Source organism: Parasteatoda tepidariorum, chromosome 4 (genome assembly GCF_982258835.1).
Source record: "Parasteatoda tepidariorum strain Cologne lab strain chromosome 4, Ptep-v5.0, whole genome shotgun sequence".
Lineage (NCBI taxonomy): Eukaryota > Metazoa > Arthropoda > Arachnida > Araneae > Theridiidae > Parasteatoda > Parasteatoda tepidariorum.
In genome coordinates this window covers 27034871-27053328 of record NC_141758.1, presented here as the reverse complement: position 1 = coordinate 27053328, position 18458 = coordinate 27034871, and the positions used below count along the sequence as shown (strand labels likewise).

The window sequence follows — 18458 nt, the reverse complement described above, 5'->3', positions numbered from 1 at the left end:
AATTGTTGCTTAAGGTATTTAATGATATTGCAGTCCAGAATTTGAATCCAACAAAATGATTATGCTATTTTCAAAAATGACAACAAAAAAAAGGCATCAACAGTTTTGTTAAAAAGGAATTTTATATGACATTCAATAAAACAAATTATTGTTCAAACTACATTTAAATTCATAAAAAATACTTTAGAAATGATCTTATACAAAAATAAATAATATATTCCTTTTTTATAAAAACAATACTGTTTCAAAAAATATATCACATACAAATTATACATTAATTAAAAATTATACTTTTAAACACTTTTTTAAATTGTAAATTTTAAAAATTTAACTAGTATAAATAATAAATTTAAAAAAAATTTCACACCTATTTCTTCTGTAAAAGGCAGAGTCAAGTTTTTTGTCAGAAAAAAAGTTTTTCAATAATCTTAAAGCTTCAATGTTATAAAATTTTTTTACTTTTATTCACTTCAATAATTTTTAGGAGTTGTAGTTTTATCCTGATAAAGAACAACCCTTTTAAAATAAAAATGTTAAATGGTATTTAAAGATCTTTACGTCAATTTTCATTAAATTTAATTAATCACTTACAATAGAAATATGGGATACAATTTTTCCAATATACAGTGAAACCACGGTCAAGCAGACATTCTTGGGACCGAAAAATTGACTGTTTATGAAAGTTGTTTGTTTATGGGACGGGTACCCTAATAACAAAGTTTAACACCGTAAATTAAAAAAAAATTTTTTTTAAGGATATAGTAATAATTAAATAAACTACAATAACTATCTACAAGGACATTTATGTAAACTCATATATAGAAAATTATAAATATATTTTTCTATACAAAAAATACATGAAAAAGTTTGATATAAATACATAATTCTAGATGCAGCTACAGATAAATGAATTTAATTCTCCTATTAACACAGGTATTCAAGTTAGTTATATGATAGCGAATAGGCGCTTTCAGTCCTCAGCCAGTTTCAATTATTGATAAGAAAAATGAAAGAAATTTTTAGTGGGAAAGAAGCTTTTAGAACATTTAAGACTTCATTTCAAAATGAGGGATCTCATAAACGGTATCATCCGGATGAAAAAGTCAAAAGATGCTACAGTCCGAATTTTTTCACAAGAGTAAATATAATTTTCTCTCCTTTCTTTGCAAAGATAAGGCAAGTGAAAGAACGATTATTTAGTAGTGAAATAGCTTAACAATATTTTTAGTTATGGATAAGGCAAAAAATTTACATGCTTTAAAAACGGCAAAAAGTTGATTTTTTTTCTTCTTGCAATTTAAAACTGAAACAGTTTCTTTTCTTTTTCAAATTTCGAAAAATTAGTGTCAGGTTTGAAGAGATAGAAAATAACGTTTCAGGACAAAAATGACTGTTAACACCCGGTTACGGGAGTGTCTGCTTTGCTGAGTATGTACATAATGGTTTATTCATACAATATTCATGGGGGAATTAAAAATAAGTCCGTATTGAGAAAGCCCATTTCGCAGGAGAGCTCATAATAGGAGGTTTCACTGCATATAAATGTGTGCTTTAAATCTTAGTTGAGATTGCAATGATAAAGAAATCTTTGAAACAGAAAACAAATTGTATAGCAACTTTGACACAAATTTTAATTTAAAAAGAGAAAAAAAAAAAGATTTTATTTATTAGGAAGGAAAACTACAACCCTAGCAGTGTTTGAATTGAACTAAATAGTTAAAATATAGTCTAAAATATTTAAATACCATAAATAGTTATCATATATTGTGTAGAACTTGTTTAAATGCTAAAAGACTAGAAAAAGTATGTCAAAATGGTGCATCACAGAGAATCCTAAAAAAGAAAAAAGAACAATATAATAGTCTAGTGCATTAAAATATTATTTTTAAAAAAGAAATACAGAAGAATACTTACACTGATAAGACCAACTTAGCTTGCAAGCTCTGTAGGACTTGACTGTGTTTATTAAGTAGAGAGCAGAATTTATAAGACCTAAAATCTAAAGAGCGAAATAACAAAATTAGGAAAATAGAATATGATTATGATTTATGCTACATTTGAAGAGCTGATTGGTTTTACGTCACACTGCTTTTATTTCTTGTTTTCAAACCTGCAATGGGTGAAATCTATAAATCCTTAACATCCCTAGCAGCAAAATAACTTGAGCCCTCATTGGACCAATCTTCACGAGTTGTGGTTTAATAAGAGTTCAAAGGGCAGTTATTTTCCGATATGGGCCCTACATAGAATTGTCTGATTCACCTGATATTTTACAGCCACTTTACAACCAATATCAGCCCTATATAAAGTTGTTAGATTAACTTGATATTTTATATTCATTATTCAGCTAATATAGGCCCTATAATGGCTGTATATATACGCTGATATTGGCCCTATATAGCAGCGTTCCCAAACCTTTTTATCATCGCGGACCTGTCAACATTTGATAATTTTACCGTGGCCCGCTCGGCTCATTGCTTATATTTTAGATTATTTTGATTTACTAATTTTGATTTAATTGTACTTAAACATGCCTTCAAAATAAAATACAGTTACAGCAAAAAATAAATATCAAGTGATTTAACATTTTAACTTACTAGAATGTTAAATCAATGAGAATCCTGAGCTTGTTTCTTTGCAATGAGAACGTTCCATCTGGGGGTAATCGGCGACAATGACACCCGAAATGTGCTGTCCAGTTTAATCCGTTGCTTTGTTTTGATTGCTGTTACTGCAGAAAACCCAGCTTCACACAGATAGGTTGTCGGAAATGGCAATAGGGATTTAAGTGCTGTGACGGCAATTTCGGGGCATTCTGCCATGACTTTAATCCAGAACACCAGAGTTGTTGCCTCGAACACAGTTTTAAGGCCGCCGTCATTTGCAATCAGCAGCAGTTGATCTTCTTGCACAGACATGCTAGATTCGCCCGATTTGTTGACAAATGGGTCACAGACCCATTCCTTAACAGTTCATGGGTCTTTTGTGGTTGGGAAGTAGCGCTTGAACTCTTTTAAAAACAAAAACAGGTGATCGTGCCCCAACTGGGAGAATGAAATGGGCGTCCCGGTACCATTTGATCCAAGGACCAATACAGGTCCGCGGACCGGGGTTTAGGAAACACTGCTATGTAGGACAAATATTAAAAAATTTAGAAATCCCAATAGTGGTCCCTTGGTGCATGTTCATAGAAGATCCAAATTAAGCTAATTTTAAACTGTTTACATCCAGACATGCTAATTAACAGCCAGCACTCAGGTCAAGGTTACTGGTTCTCTGTTTGTAGATAAACAGACTCGTAACAACATTCAAAGACTCACCTTTACTATATTCATCCATTCACATTTCTGAAATTTAATGGCTTGGTAAAATAAATCAATAATTCATAGTTAACTAATATTAAAATATTCCCCCAAAAAATTTCAATCTCTAAGAAAATTTCAGGCACAACATTTTCTTCCAAGGCTTTTTATTTAAAGCTCAACATTAACTACTTAAGATATAGACGAATTCTTTTGTAAACATTATATATAAAATTTTGACTGTTTTAAATAAAAATAATTTCAAATTGGAATATTGACATCCATGATTCTTTAAAGAGTCAAGAGCATTGTTATGAAATTTATAAAAGTTTGTTGTTATCAAAAGTAGCATATTTATTGATAAAATATTAATTTAAAATCCCACATGTTTTGTTATGTTTTAAATAGTAAAATAATTTTGTGAAATCGTAACTTCCTCGATTTTTATTCAACTTACGAAAAATATTAACAGCCTATATATCATTTCTGTTCTATTCCAGACTTTTTAATTTAACTAAGTAAACGAAGTAAAATGTAAACAAAATTACAGCATATAGAGATATGCACTATAAATCAACATTTATGCTTAAAAATTTCTCTATATTAAAAATTTGTAAGGGCTACACACGCGGATTTGGGTGTTCAAATTAACCTTAAATTTTTATTGCTGTGTAAAAACTATGAGACTAAGAAGCTTAACATTACGAAAGTGCGTAAGAAAACATACAGGGAGTATACTGCAGTAAAAAACAACAAATCAGCTGCTCTACAATTCATAGTTAAAATTTGGTATACTGAATGAGCTACATTTGTTGATGAACTTCACACAGAGTTTTTTTTCTTTCTCTCTTTTCTTTTTTTGTTCTTTAAATTTCAATTTGTTTAAAAGTTATTGCAATTTTAATGCTTTTTTTTAAAATTTTTATCCCCTTTTTTCTATAGGTTACATTAGGGGTGCACAACCTGCGGCCCGCGGGCCAAATGCGGCCCGCCAACCCTCAATGTGCGGCCCCCTACCGCAATCTGAACAAAATGAAAAAAAATAATTAAAATTTTTTTTAAATAAAAAAAAAATTCGGAAATTTGAAATTTACGCATTTAAGTTTTTGACGCACCCAATTTCACTCAATGTAGTTTTCGATCGCTTTTTTTCGATGGTTACCTCTACAGATTTAGGCATAGTTTTGAAAATACCATTATTTTGAACACATCATTATTACGATATACAAATTTCTAATTTTAGTTATTACTTTTGACTCTCTTCGAGTGCTCTGATTTTATCGTAAATTCAGTGACTTTCCGGTAGTTATTGCTGCCCATTTTCACGTATTTTCTGAAATCGCGATTTTTAAAAAGTTATGAAACGCTTTATTTGTGCAAACTTCATGAAAAATCTAATCTTTTTCGGCAGTTGTTGCTACGCATTTCCGCATGGCTTTTAAAATTTTGATATTTTGGCACGATATTATTACGAATCGCGATTAAATAATCGCTCATTTAGATAACCATTTTTTGACGTGATTTATTTGTGCCAATTTTATTGCAAATCAAATTATTTTTCAATCGTTATTTTGGCAATTATTGTTACACATCTCTACAAGGTCCGATATTTTTTATACGCTATTTTGATACTTTAATTTCGCATTTAAATACATAAAATTTTGACGCGTTTTAATTACACCAATTTCACTGCAAATATAAAGGTATTTTGATAATTTCCTTTGTAGTTATTACTACGCTTTTTACCCGTGATTTAAAAAAAATTGATATTTTTCATATAATTTGACAGCACGCGAGTTTTGAATCGCGCATTAAAATAATTACTTTTTATGTGCTGTATTTGTGTCGATTTTTACATAAATATAAGAGGTTTTTCGAACGTCTTTTTACTTGTAATTTAGAATATCCTGATATTTTAGCACAATATTACAACTCTTAAAATTCGATACTGTTTTAATTTTTTTTTTGGAACTTAAAAAGTAATTACGTATTTTAGCAAAATCGATACCTTCCTAAAAAGAATAAAAATGAAAAATAAAAACAAGTTGTGTACATTTATATTAAACGCGCTCCCCTTTGCTAAAAAATAATTCAAAGCACGTGTATATTTCTTTAGTCCCATGAACAAGTGCAAGTTAACATCACAGACTCAACCTATTCTTTTTGTTGTTACATGATTTAAAAATCACATGTCGAGATTCGTATTTATACGTTTTAAAAATCATACGTTTTAATTCTTCGCGTAATTTAAAATTCACACATCGTAATTCGTATTTACGCGATCCTAAAATTGCGCAGCGCATTTCGTATTAAAAATAACGAGATTTAAAAATCATCCATCGCGATTCATATTCACGCGATTTAAAAACCATATATCGCGATTCATATTCACACATTTTAAAAATCATGCGCTGTGAGTAGTCTTTTCGCAATTTAAAATTTTACATCTCAATTCGTATTCACGCAATTTGAAAAGCACACATTGCGTTTTATATTTGCGCAATTTAAAAAGCACACATAACAATTAGTATTTAGGCAATTATAAAATAACACATCGCTATTTGTATTCACGTGATTTAAAAATATGGAAATGAAGAACACCATCTAGGACAAATTCCAAAAGTGATTAAGTTTTTTGCCCGAATTTAATACTACCCACAACAACAGCTTCTGTCATAAGACTGTTTTCCAGAATAAATTTGGCCTGTTCAAAATTACAGAGCAGTCTTTTAACAAATTCATTTAATGGCTCGAAAAAGCATGATCAAGTGAATCACATGATCAAGTGAATAAAATTATCCCAATATTTAAAAATTTTGCAAATTACAGGATAACCATTAAGAAATTTTTTTAACCATTTTCTTATGCTATACTTCCACCATTTCATATCATTCATGATTGTACGCTGGGAAATGATTTGTATATCATTAAATTTTAACAGTAAAAAATATAATCAAAATAAGTTTCGTTAAGTAATGTAAATGTTACTAATTGTTTTTGCATATGTGTATTAATTGTAAATAGAAAGTGTCATGTTAAAAAAATATTCGCCATAAAAAATTTTAAACAAGTATCTTAATAGTTTTTTATTATTAAGGAAAATAGTTTATTCAAGATTAATGCTTTCTTTCTTTCTTCCCTCTCTCTGCCCCTGCTTCCTATCATTAATTTAAAATAAATGTTTTAAAGTTTAAGTATATTCCCCTTCTAAATGCTAAATCTTATTTTCCGCAGATGGGGTTTTGTTTCAATTTTTATCATTTTTAACCCTATAAACTTTCTTTAAATCAAAGTATTTAACTTGTATTTATTTTAATAACTAGAACATTTTTTTAAAATTTATTTCTATGAACAAATTTTTTAAAGTTAAAATTTATGTTAAAATGAACTTATGTATTATGTAATATGACTTTTAAAAAACATGCATTTTCCCATAGTTTTTTAATTATTTCAATTTATCTAAATTTTCTTCTGATTAACTGATTCTGTTTTTTCTTAGAAGGCTCAGTTTTTTCTTAGCTTAGAAGTTTTTAACTTTAAACATTTAAAAGTATTTAATTTTATGCTAAGATATTACAAGGTTAACTTAGAAAAAGAATTTAGTGGTTAAAACAATGTTTTTATAACAATTACTACCTAAAATTGCTATGAATATGTTTATCTAAATACTTTGGGTGTTCCCTTTGGCATGCGGCCCTTCATTTGTCAATCTGCTGCGCATGTGGCCCTTCACTCAAAAAGGTTGTGCACCCCTAGGTTACATTTTGCTTTGCTGCAAAAAATCTATAAGACTTGAATCTATGTAGAAATAAGTATAGGGAGTACAATGGAATAAAAAAGTTTAAGATTTGAAAACTAGTTTTAGAATAATTAACTCTTAATTTAGTGGGGAAACAAATTCCATGTTCGTTCGATCTGTAGCCAGTTTTAATGCAACCACGAAAATAAAATTTGGCGTACTGAAGAGTAATATCTATTTGTGATGGTAACTCAAATTTTTGATCAGCAGTTCGAATTTCATCTAAATTTCAGTCTTTTTGAGCCATGATTTTTTTCAGTTGCTCAGCTTTAAATATTGAGTATTTAAAGTGAGAAAGGTAATTTCAATTCGAAGTTTCCAGTTAAAATTTTCCAATATTATACCATTTTAATTTATAAACCTAATATAAGTTTTACTTCGAAATTACTATCTGTTTAAAAGTTATTGAATATTTAAGCACTTTTTCGTGATTTTTATCAGCTTTTTTTTGCTTTAAATATTGATTTGATCTATAGTTGTAGAACATTTATTTCTCCCTCATGAGATTTTTGTTTCTTCATTTTATAAACTCACACTAGAGTAGACGTTAATCAAAATCATACAACATCACATACATCAACAATCTAATTTTCACTTATTAAAGCTCATCTTTGTGAGAGAAAAAAAAATATATGCATTTTAGTAGAAAAAATATCTTTATCAAGAAATAAACTGTCAAAAATCAAAATATTTTTACAAAAATTCTCAATCATGAGAATCATTCAGTTTAAGAAGTGACAATAGTTTTATTTTAATATCAAAAGTATGTGAATTTAAAAACAAGACTTTGTAATAATTTGATAAAATACTAATACAGTACAGAACCCGTTATCCGGAAATCAGAAAACCGGAAAACCAAAAAACCGGAACGAAATTCGATAAATTTTACCGCCATTTTTAAAAAAAAAAATTTTTTTTTCCTCATAAGATTTTAGGATTTTTCTTTCTTTTTTGAAAGATGTTCACCTTACCATCATTTTGGAAATAATCATTAGTGTATTACTTCATCGTTTTTTCTTCTTTTTAAGATTATTTCCAAAATATTTTTTTTTTTTAGTTGGGTTTAACAATAAAAAAAACGGCTTTTTGTTCTAACGGCTTGAAAGTTCTAACAAATTAAATTTTATGAAGGGTTCTTTTTTAATTAATTTTATTTCTTAGCAGGAGAAAGTTTTTAAGAATTCGATTTACGTAAAGCGACTGTTTCGCCAAATTTGAATTTTGTGAAAAGGAAGTAAAATGGTACTAATTTCCCCCATGATAGATCCTTGTTAAAAGTTATTTTTTTATACAAATTCTTATCCTTCAAAATTAACAATTCTCAAATGAAGAAGTATTTTTTAAGCATTACTTTAAGAATAAAGAGAATTATAAGATTACAATGATTCAATTTAAATATGAATCCTACACTAGTGTAAAAACTAAACTAAAAAATCAAACTCAGTGTCACGACTGCCCATGGAAGACTAAGGCCTAATGTGCCCATCTAAATTTTCTAGATTTAGGGCTCTGAGGTGCAAGAACATATGTTCCGATTAGGTGGTCGGCCAAAAGCAAAACCCCCAATGTGGTATAAAAACAAATGCATTAAAATTGACTACTGAAAACAAAATTGAAATATTTCTTATTGTGCGATTTCTGACTTTAGAGACAAAGGAATTATATAAGTTTTATTATGAATATAATAATAATTATTTGTACTTAGATATTTCTAGCAAAGATATGTAATGAATTTTTTTGTTGAAAAATGCATTAATTAATTTTGGGAAATACGTGTGAGACAAAATAGTGGTAGAACTGTCCTATTACTTTTGATAAATTAATAAACTCAGAACAATGACAAAGTTAATTTATATAAAGTTTTAAATCTAATAAATAATGGATATACTTCAGAATATACTTACAGAGGCAGCTGCTTTGTGAGAATAGCCATATATTTCAACATTCTTTGATTCATTTATAAATATAATTAAGGCGAGACTTGTTACAAAAGACAAGAGGGTGGCAGTAAGCCAAAACATGATTCCCTAAAAGGAACAAAATATAGATGAATTTATCTTTGATGATAAAAATCTTTATGATTAATAAATGTTTAAGAAATAAAAAGAATTTTTTTTATAGGCATGAGTACTAAATCCTATCTTTGCTGGTTTTTATTAAAACAGAAATAAAATATAGCATATGCTACTCAACTATGGCTAAATACATAGTACTGTTTTTATAGCTCTATCTTTTAATCTAGTAATGCCTGATCCCAAAAAGCTGTTGACATATGAAAAACAACAGAGTGATAAAAGTGGTAGTTCATATTTGTTAAAATCAAGTATATATAAATATACACCTTCAAAAGTCCCATATCCGGATGTCCCTTTACTGGTAGGTCCCGTTTATTGGACACTTTAATAATCAAAACAAACTTTTTTTAATATTTAGGATCTGTAAAAAAAGTATAAAAGAATGACAATCCTCAATTTTTTACCCAATTTCCAATTTTTGTTTAATTTTAATCTGATTTCCTCTATAATATGATAAAAAAAAGTTTAAATACTACCAACAGGAAATCCAGAGTTTTGTAATTTTGGAGGCATTTCATTACAGTTTGAAAAAAAATTATGTGTCTTTCTCTTGTTGGGCATAAAGACTACTGCCAAGAGTCACACACTCAGTTTCAGAATGTGCAAAACTCTTGCATTTTAAAAAATATCAAGGACTTGAGATGAAATTGTCACAACTGGAGGGCGTCATAATGGGATCAATTAAAAGTACAATTTGTAGTATGCAGATCAAAGAGTATTAGTATAACAAAAAAATCAAAATATTAAAAAATATGTAAAAATTCTACAAACTACGGAAAATGTGGTCGACAAAACCACGTCGACAGTAAAACCGTTACAAATCCAGTGCCTCAAAAAATGATTTCTTCAGATCTGTGATTCAAAAATTTGCATACAAAACAATGTAATATTAAAAAATCAAGATTTTTAAAAACCTTGTGAAACTCCTTGACAATAACGCAAAAACAACCAATAAAACTACATAGTTTTATGAGTGAATCATGAATAATGCAGTGCATAAAAAGTGATTCTTCAAATGTGCAATTCAAAATTTCCCGTGAGTGATAATGCAAATCATTTAAAGACCTGTGTGTGATTAAAAAATCATTTAAAAACTATGAAAATTTGTGGCAATAACAGACAAAAATGCGATCATAAATCCTTTTTTGATTACGGGTGAATTGTCAATAATTACGTGCATAGAAAAGTAATTATTTAAACGCGTGATTCAAAGATTGCCAAACCAAAAATAACATATAAAAACACAGAGATTTTTAAAAGCATGTGAAATTCCATAAAAATTATAATAAAAATCACATGAATTCAGAGTGGAAAGGTCTATTATTGAGAGGATTGAGAAATAATTAAATTAAATTCTTGATTCGGAATTTCATCATAGCGATATGAAACATCAAAATTTAAAAAACCAGGTGGAAATCTGCAACAACAGCTGCCAAAACTGCCATTGGCAAACCAAGTGGATTTATATGTTAATGAATGAAATTGATGTTAATTATCATCCATTTGTTATTTTTAATAAAATAAGGATTACAATGTTTGTTTACCTCAAAGATCTATTATTCGGAAAAATCTACTTTCTACTTCCGAACTTGCCGAGTTCCATTGATTCCGGATGTGGGATTTCCCACTGTGTGTGTGTGTGTGTAAATATTAATATATGTGTGTGATAAAATAAACTAAATTAATTAAACACTAGTACTATTATTTTTTTTTCTGAGAAAAAGGAACTTCCTTTCAAAATGACCTTAAGCACAAATGGGTTAATGGTAAGAAAAGTAAGTGATTTTAAATGCTATCAGGTGACATGGACAGAGACTGAACCAGTATTTCACTATCTAAAATTTTATTTCACTATCTAAATGTAATAGTTGTTTAGTCTGCAACCAGGGCTGAACTCATGACTCCTACCTCTCCACCAGCAGACTTTATTTAATCTAACGAATGTAAATTGAAATCAATTATACATTAAATCAAATTGGTATATAATTAGATAAATATTTCATGAAACCATCATTTCCTTTTTATATAATAAATTAGATATCTTCACATTAGAGTAATAGTCATTAAACATACTTAGAACTATTAAAATTTTCAAGGAACTGCAGTGCAAATTATATAATTATAAAATTTCATAAGTTTTAATTTGATGTAAACTAAAATTCATATCATTTTTGAATTAACACTTCTAAACTTCAAACTCAAATGAATTAGGTTGTAAGTGATCATATTTCTTTAAAATTTATAGTCATAATACAAAAACTATTTTTGTAATAAATTTATACAATGTATATGGTACACAATATCCCAACAAGTATATAAGATAGATTTTTGGTCACAACTTTGAACAACAGCCATACAGACTTATATGAGGAAATTGGCATAAAATTATTAAATTTATATGCATAAAAAAATAGCCATGGTCAAAGTTTTTTTTCTTCTGTTAAACTCTTTATTTTGTTGTTGGTTCGTTTATAAAAAAAATAGTATTTTGAATGAAGAATGTCATAAATATATGAATTTGAGAAATAAATTATAATAACTAAAGATCTTAAAGACATTTATTTATAACTTTACAACTTATTTATTACTTTAGCATGCAATTAAATGTTTAGTATCTAAATGTTGTTTTAGAAGTGCTTGTATAAAAGAAGTTTTGCTCTTGATAGCTTAGTTTATACAAGAATTTTATATTTCAGCATTCACAGAAACGTCATTATTTAGCAGTATACATTTTGCAGTATTTATAACAATTAATTGCTGTAATGAAATTTTTTTTTAATGAATGAATAAAAATTTTAATATAAAGGTTCAGGAAATATTAAAGACATTGAATTTAATGAAAAAATATTTACAATTAATAAAGTAATGAAAAGCAAATAAAAATATGAACATATGGTTGGCATACATATAAGCACAGAAAATAACAAAAGCATATTAGTTATCATAAAATAACAAAAGTATGTTTGTTTTAAAAATCCAAACTAAGTTTTTCATTCTAAAAAAAAAAACAAATAAAGAAAAAACTTTTAAGAATTTAATTGCGGTTTAAAATTAGCCAACACTGCTTTTTCTAATACAAGAATTATTTTAATCCAATCACATTTTGCACAAACAAGAAACATTTCGTTTAAAAAATGTGTATAAGCGAATACAAATTTCCCTGCTTTAAAATTTTTACTTAAATAACAGTAAATGCAAAATGAAAAGTTAAATAATAGTAGTTGTAAAGTGAAAATAATCATTTCAGTGAAATTTCTAACGTTCTTAAATATAATCAAACTACGAAAAAAGTATAATTATTCAGAGATGAATATAAATTAAGATTGACTATGCAATGCTTGGTAAATGAACAGTTTCAGTGTTAGGTTAAAAGTCTCGAACAAAAATAAATAGACATTTGTAGTGTGCTAGTATGAGCCCACTACTATAATACTAACCTAACGCTGCTGCAAATACTGTACTTAAAAAATACATAAAATTAATATAATTTTTTTTAAGTTAAGATAATGCTTTAAAAATAAATAAAGAGGTTAAAAATCTGGAGATACAAATTTAATATGCAGGCAGTTATACCAACTAAATTCATTACATACCTACATAATACTCAAATGTATAAAATGATAAATTAAAACTAACATATTGAATGCTTGCATTTAAAGCAAGAGATGTCATCCTAATTGGTAGGAAAATAAAATTAAAATATTCGGCTAGGTTATGATCAGAATAAAATATTTCCAAAAAATATTCAGGTAAAAAAAATAATAAATTATAAAATAATAGGAATTAGCACTGATTTCGGTCTGTAAAAATAGAGTGCTCAGGATTTGTAGACTTGTGTACTAAAATTATTTTAAAAAAATTAATAAATATTTAAGTTTATTTAATTTGTTTTACTTAATATTAAATTTTAAGATAATTATATATTAAAAATCTTTTAATAGAAATAGTTAAATATTTAATTACAAGTTTTTAATCAGATCCATTAATTTAAAAAAAATAGTATTAACATTGGTGCTCAGTTATCAGAAATCTTGATGCCATACAGTCACATTTTCCCCAAAATAAAATATAGGAAAAGAAAAGTTTTATGAAAATTATTCAGCTTAATTAAAAAGCTTAGCAGAAACACTGAAATAAGAAAATTATGATTTTGGGGAATCAACTTACTAGAATTGTTCTTTCCATCAAGAGAAATGATATATGAGACACAATGAATGAACATAAAAAAATACAAGTTATAACCATGCAAGCACATGTAGCAAGATAAAAATAAGTTTCAGCTGCACTTCCAACAAATCCTCCAGTGGAATGTGAATATGCTGGTCGGCAAGAGTTACGAATCAAATCCAAGCATGCATAACAAATCACCTAAAATATATAACTAGTAAGATATACATACAAAAAACAATACTGATTTTCCTAATTTTAAAAAAGTAATCATGTAAGCGAAAAATTTTTAATTATGTTTTCCATAGTATACAATACATTTTATAAAACCTTATAAGATTTTATTTAAAAAATGAAATTGCAAGCTTAATATTTTAATCATAAAAAAATATGAATTAAATTTTTCATATTTTATTAGAGATAGTAAAATTTATACATTCAATTAAGAAATACAATTATTTTTCACTGATAGCCTTTTGTGCATTTCAGAAGAATGTTCTTCGATAATAGATTTAGCGTAGATAAAAAAATAATAACTTTACAACCAGAGACCCAGAAGTTTATGATATCATATCATAAAGACTGAGAACACTCTGAAGCTGTTGATTTCCTAGAGCTGGGAATAGTGCTCTAAATTTTCCCATGGTCCAGTAATTTCATTATATCCTATAGATATTCAAGCGGCCTGCCCCATTGTAACGATATTGCCTGTTAACAAAGGTGCTATAGAAAGACTATTCTTAGTATTATAATACAATTATAAAGTTTTAAGATCAAATATGAAAAAGGATTAATCAGATTCAATTCTTTTCTTAAGAATGAATAAATAAATCAACTTGGATTTAAATTAAATTTGCATTTTCTGCCAGAGTACTTGATAATGTTATTATTTTTTTATAATAAAAATTTATAATTAAAATTTGAACCCCAAATGCACACGTAAATATATAGTACAACAACTGCAGCCAGAGCTTTAGCTTATTACTTGGGAATGCAGCTGGAGAATCGAAAAATTTTCAGCACGTGATCCCTACTATATATCTCCATAGCAGAATCGCAGCGACATGGTGCCATTGTCGCAGTACGTTACGGAGTTCTTGCAGATAAACTTTTCGTTTAAAAAAATTACTTTTTCTTTCCACAGAAATTTACAGGCAATATTAGAAAATCATAATCATGCATTCAGATAATCACTTTTTAACGTGCTCAATTTACTCCGATAGTATCGTAAATCGATGTAATGTGGGCTATATATATATATATATATATACATGTAAAGAAAAAATTAAATAAATTGCTATACTTACTATTTCACAAACATTGAGAATGCCATAAAAAGTACATAGGTACTTATAATTCCAACCAAGAAGTTTAGAAGTTTTTGTTTCTAAGGCAAACATTTTCAAGAAGAAGAAAACTAAAGCATATCTAGACAGATGAAATTAATCATTATAATATCATGTAACATCACAAATCATGTAAACATAAATATTCAGTTCATTATTTATCAAGTGTATCAAAGGTATAACACAAGAAAACAGCGTTACACTTAAAATGCATTCAAATAGGAAGTTGATGCAAACAATATTTCAAGACAAGTTACATATTCAGCACAAAAAAAAAAAAATAGGATGCGTTGTAATGGCTACGATGGCAAAAGATGCTGAATATTAAAAAGCATGTCACACACTAAATATATTAGAAATTTCTAATAGAATTAACTAGCATCAGATATGATCTTCCTAATTGATTTGTTCCCTAGGCAAACATATTCGAGAAAAAAAAAACTAAAGCATATCTAGACAGATGAAATCAATCATTATATCATGTATAGATCTACACAAATCATGTAAAAATAAATATTCAGTTCATTATTTATCAAGTGTATCAGATGTATAACACAAGAAAACAGTGTTATACTTAAAATGCATTAAAATAGAAAATTTCTATATTTTATAACTGTTGTTGAAGAGCTGACTTAATTTTTGGATTTACGACTACTAATGTTCAACTCTGTAGCCTTGTAATTTTGAACCAATACAGAAGACAAAGGAAATCCTGGATCAGTACTCCCGGAAGTATGATTTGTAACGGGAACATCGAGGACTTTCAGATTTGACGTGCATCAGTCACCATTTACTACAAGGGAGTCTTCGGCTGGAAGGGATCAAACCCACGACCTCCTGGACATGGGTCCATTGCCCTACCAGGGCTATCCCTACCCCAAAATAGAAAATTGAAGCAAACAATATTTCGAGGAACGTTATATATTCAGCTAATTAGAAATAGGATGACATTGCAATGGCTATGATGGTAAAAGACGCTGAATATTAAAAATATTAAAAGAGCATGTCACACACTGAATATATAAAAAATTTCTAATAGCATCAAATATGATCTTCATAATTGACTAATTAATGATAAAAAATAAAAAGATTTTCCCTTAGATACACACACCAAAATTATTGTCAAGTTTTGATGAATGACAGACACACAAAAAAAAAAGTAATGCACAATAGTGCAAACCAATGGGTCAAATTATCAACCACACAAGGTGAATCAATGTAATAAAATAAATAAATTTTAAAGCTTATTGCAAGTATAAGAAACACTGGAAGTCATAATTAGTGAATTAAAATGGAACGAACAAACACCAATATAAAAATAACCCCATATAATTATCTTCAAAAGGTCATTACTTATAGCATAGTTATTTTATGATCAAAACTAAATCTGTTTGTATCCTATAATTTATAAGTTTGCCTTAAACAGATAATTGGTATGTCTACATTGTTTTAGATAGGTTAGGGCAGTGTTTCCCAACCTTTTTTGTACCATGCCCCACCTAAGCCTTTCTGAAATTGTTATGCCCCCTTATGTAACATATACATAATTTTTAATAATAAAAAAGTCGAATTGTTCACTTAAGAAACGTAGGAAATTGTTAGCGAAACAAAGTAACTAAATTTTCTGAACATATAATGAAGAACTAAAATTCAAATTCGAAATAATTTTAATAAATATTTTTCTATAATAATTTAATATTTTAATTAAGTGAGATTCTTGCCCTTGATGCTTGCTGCACGTAGACTTTATCTTAGGTTCCAATTTGGTTAGCCTCAGTCTCAAGTCTCCCCGTTGTGTTATATCTAGACGATTTTTTTTTACCAATAAAATCATTTACAGCACTAAATCCACATTCAGCTAAATATGAAGATGGAATCGGTAACAATAGTTTTCTTGCACATTTGATTGATTTTGGGTATTTGTTTTCTGTTTCCTCACGAAGCCAAGCCATGTTGGAAAATAAATTTGTTTTAAATCAGAATATCTTTCTTTCAAATCAGCCGATAGAATTTTCAGATAATAGACAATAACAAGTTAAGGGGTATCATTTACTTCACATTTCTGGAGCCAATGAAACTGTTCAAAGTTTTTGTTGTTAATATATTTCTGACATAACTCAATAAGGGTAATGAAGCCATATATCTTCGCTCTTGCACCAACAAGGTTTTATTTGCTCCTTGAAATTTCTTATTTAATATATTCAGTTTTTCAAAGATATTGACTAAATAACTCACAAATGCTTTACCATTGACTGTAAAAAAATACTTCATTTCAGGTTTGTCACTTAAAAAATCCCTCAGTCACATAATATTTATTGACCGCAATTATTTAAGAATTTGCTTTTTTCTTTCGATTTTGTCACCGAAATCTCACATTGCATTTAAATGGCTCAGGGTAAAAGGTTTAAACTCATGCCAAGTCCATTTTTGAATTGCCCCCCTTTGCAATTAAATTGCCCCCCGGTGGGGCGTGGGCCCCACGTTGGGAAACACTGGGTTAGGGTCTTCTGCTGGATATTTATTATTTAATATTAACCCACAGATGTGCCTTCTTTAAAGTTCAATAACTATTTACTTCCAGTGTTTTCCTCTAAAAAACATATGGAAAATTGCAAATCCAAATAATAGGAGTGCAATGGTATTTTTATTAATTTTTGTTTTGCTTGATATTAAATAAAAATAAAAGAATTGTTAGATTGCAATAAAAGTAGAGGGGAAAAAATGATAAATTTCATATGCTTTCAATTGAGACATTTTTTCCAATAAAAATCTGGAAACAGGACACGAATAATAATTTTAAAATTAATAATTTTTACTTGGCCAGAATAAAGCAAATAAAATAAAATTTTAAAAAAATGAAAGAAAAAAAAGGAAATGCATCTCACTAATACAATATTATTTCAAAACAGAAATCCACTTATTTCTAATAACAATAGAGATGTACATTTTTGAAGGCATATTTTTCATAAGCAATCTCATTCTTTTTTGATTACAATTCTAAATCCTTTTTTTAATCAGAATTAATTTTTACGAGTTAACTGCTTCAGAATTCAAATTAAAATAAGAAAGTTTTGAAAGAGCGAATAAAATCTTGTGCACACTTGCATCATGACAAACAAAACTTCAATTTATTATGTTTAAATTAACATCTCATTACCGTCTTCGTAATAAAAATTTAATGTAGATGCAGTCGATAACTTTCAAGTTGTTCCTTAGTTTGTTTAGGAACTAGGAAGAAAACAAACAGAAAGATAAGCAATAACGTTTCTGGCTCTCTATTTTTACCCATTTAGTAACCCTATCGTTGTAGTTGTTTTTTTCTTTTTACTTCATTCTTTCATTCTTTCTACTTACTTTCTTTCATTTTACTTCTCTTTACTCTCTACTTATGTGAACAATTCGCTGGCTTTCAGCATTAGCCAGTGGAGAGTCATAGAAGAAGGAGATATGTCAATTTCTGTCCTGATTTTCGTATAGATTGAAATCTTTTAAATTAATAATAACTATAAGGAACTGAAAGCTATATTAAACATAGTTCTTAAAGAAAGCACCATGGAAATTTAAAAAAAATATTTCTTTTTAATTAAAAACAAAAATATTATAAACAGGAAAAATATTGTAGTACATTCCTATACAACTGAAAAGAGGAATAGAGGGAAGAGAGAAAGGCCAAAAGCATGGAACCCGTCTTCTCCCCAGATGGCGTATTTGAGCGTTACGATCACCTATTGACGACGGTCTGGAAAAAAACCCTGAGGATGATCGAAGA

General features: G+C 28.1%; 1 protein-coding gene across 1 annotated transcript; it reads right to left on the bottom strand.

Moving 5' to 3' along the window:
• Window positions 1-1312: 1312 nt before the first annotated feature.
• On the bottom strand, window positions 1313-17967 carry LOC107444720 (uncharacterized). The gene is made up of 6 exons (XM_043050138.3): window positions 17847-17967; window positions 14651-14771; window positions 13344-13544; window positions 9006-9128; window positions 1915-1999; window positions 1313-1833 (listed from the first exon to the last, which is right to left on the bottom strand). Coding segments are annotated over exons 2-6 (504 nt in total). The 5' UTR covers window positions 14744-14771; window positions 17847-17967; the 3' UTR covers window positions 1313-1831.
• Window positions 17968-18458: the final 491 nt, after the last annotated feature.

Coding starts and splice junctions, on each gene's coding strand:
- LOC107444720 (XM_043050138.3), bottom strand. CDS start 14,743: ATGTTTGCCTTAGAAACAAAAACTTCTAAACTTCTTGGTTGGAATTAT. Junction 13,545..14,650: donor TTCTCAATGTTTGTGAAATA/GTAAGTATAGCA, acceptor TATATATTTTAG/GTGATTTGTTATGCATGCTT. Junction 9,129..13,343: donor TGATGGAAAGAACAATTCTA/GTAAGTTGATTC, acceptor TGTTCCTTTTAG/GGAATCATGTTTTGGCTTAC.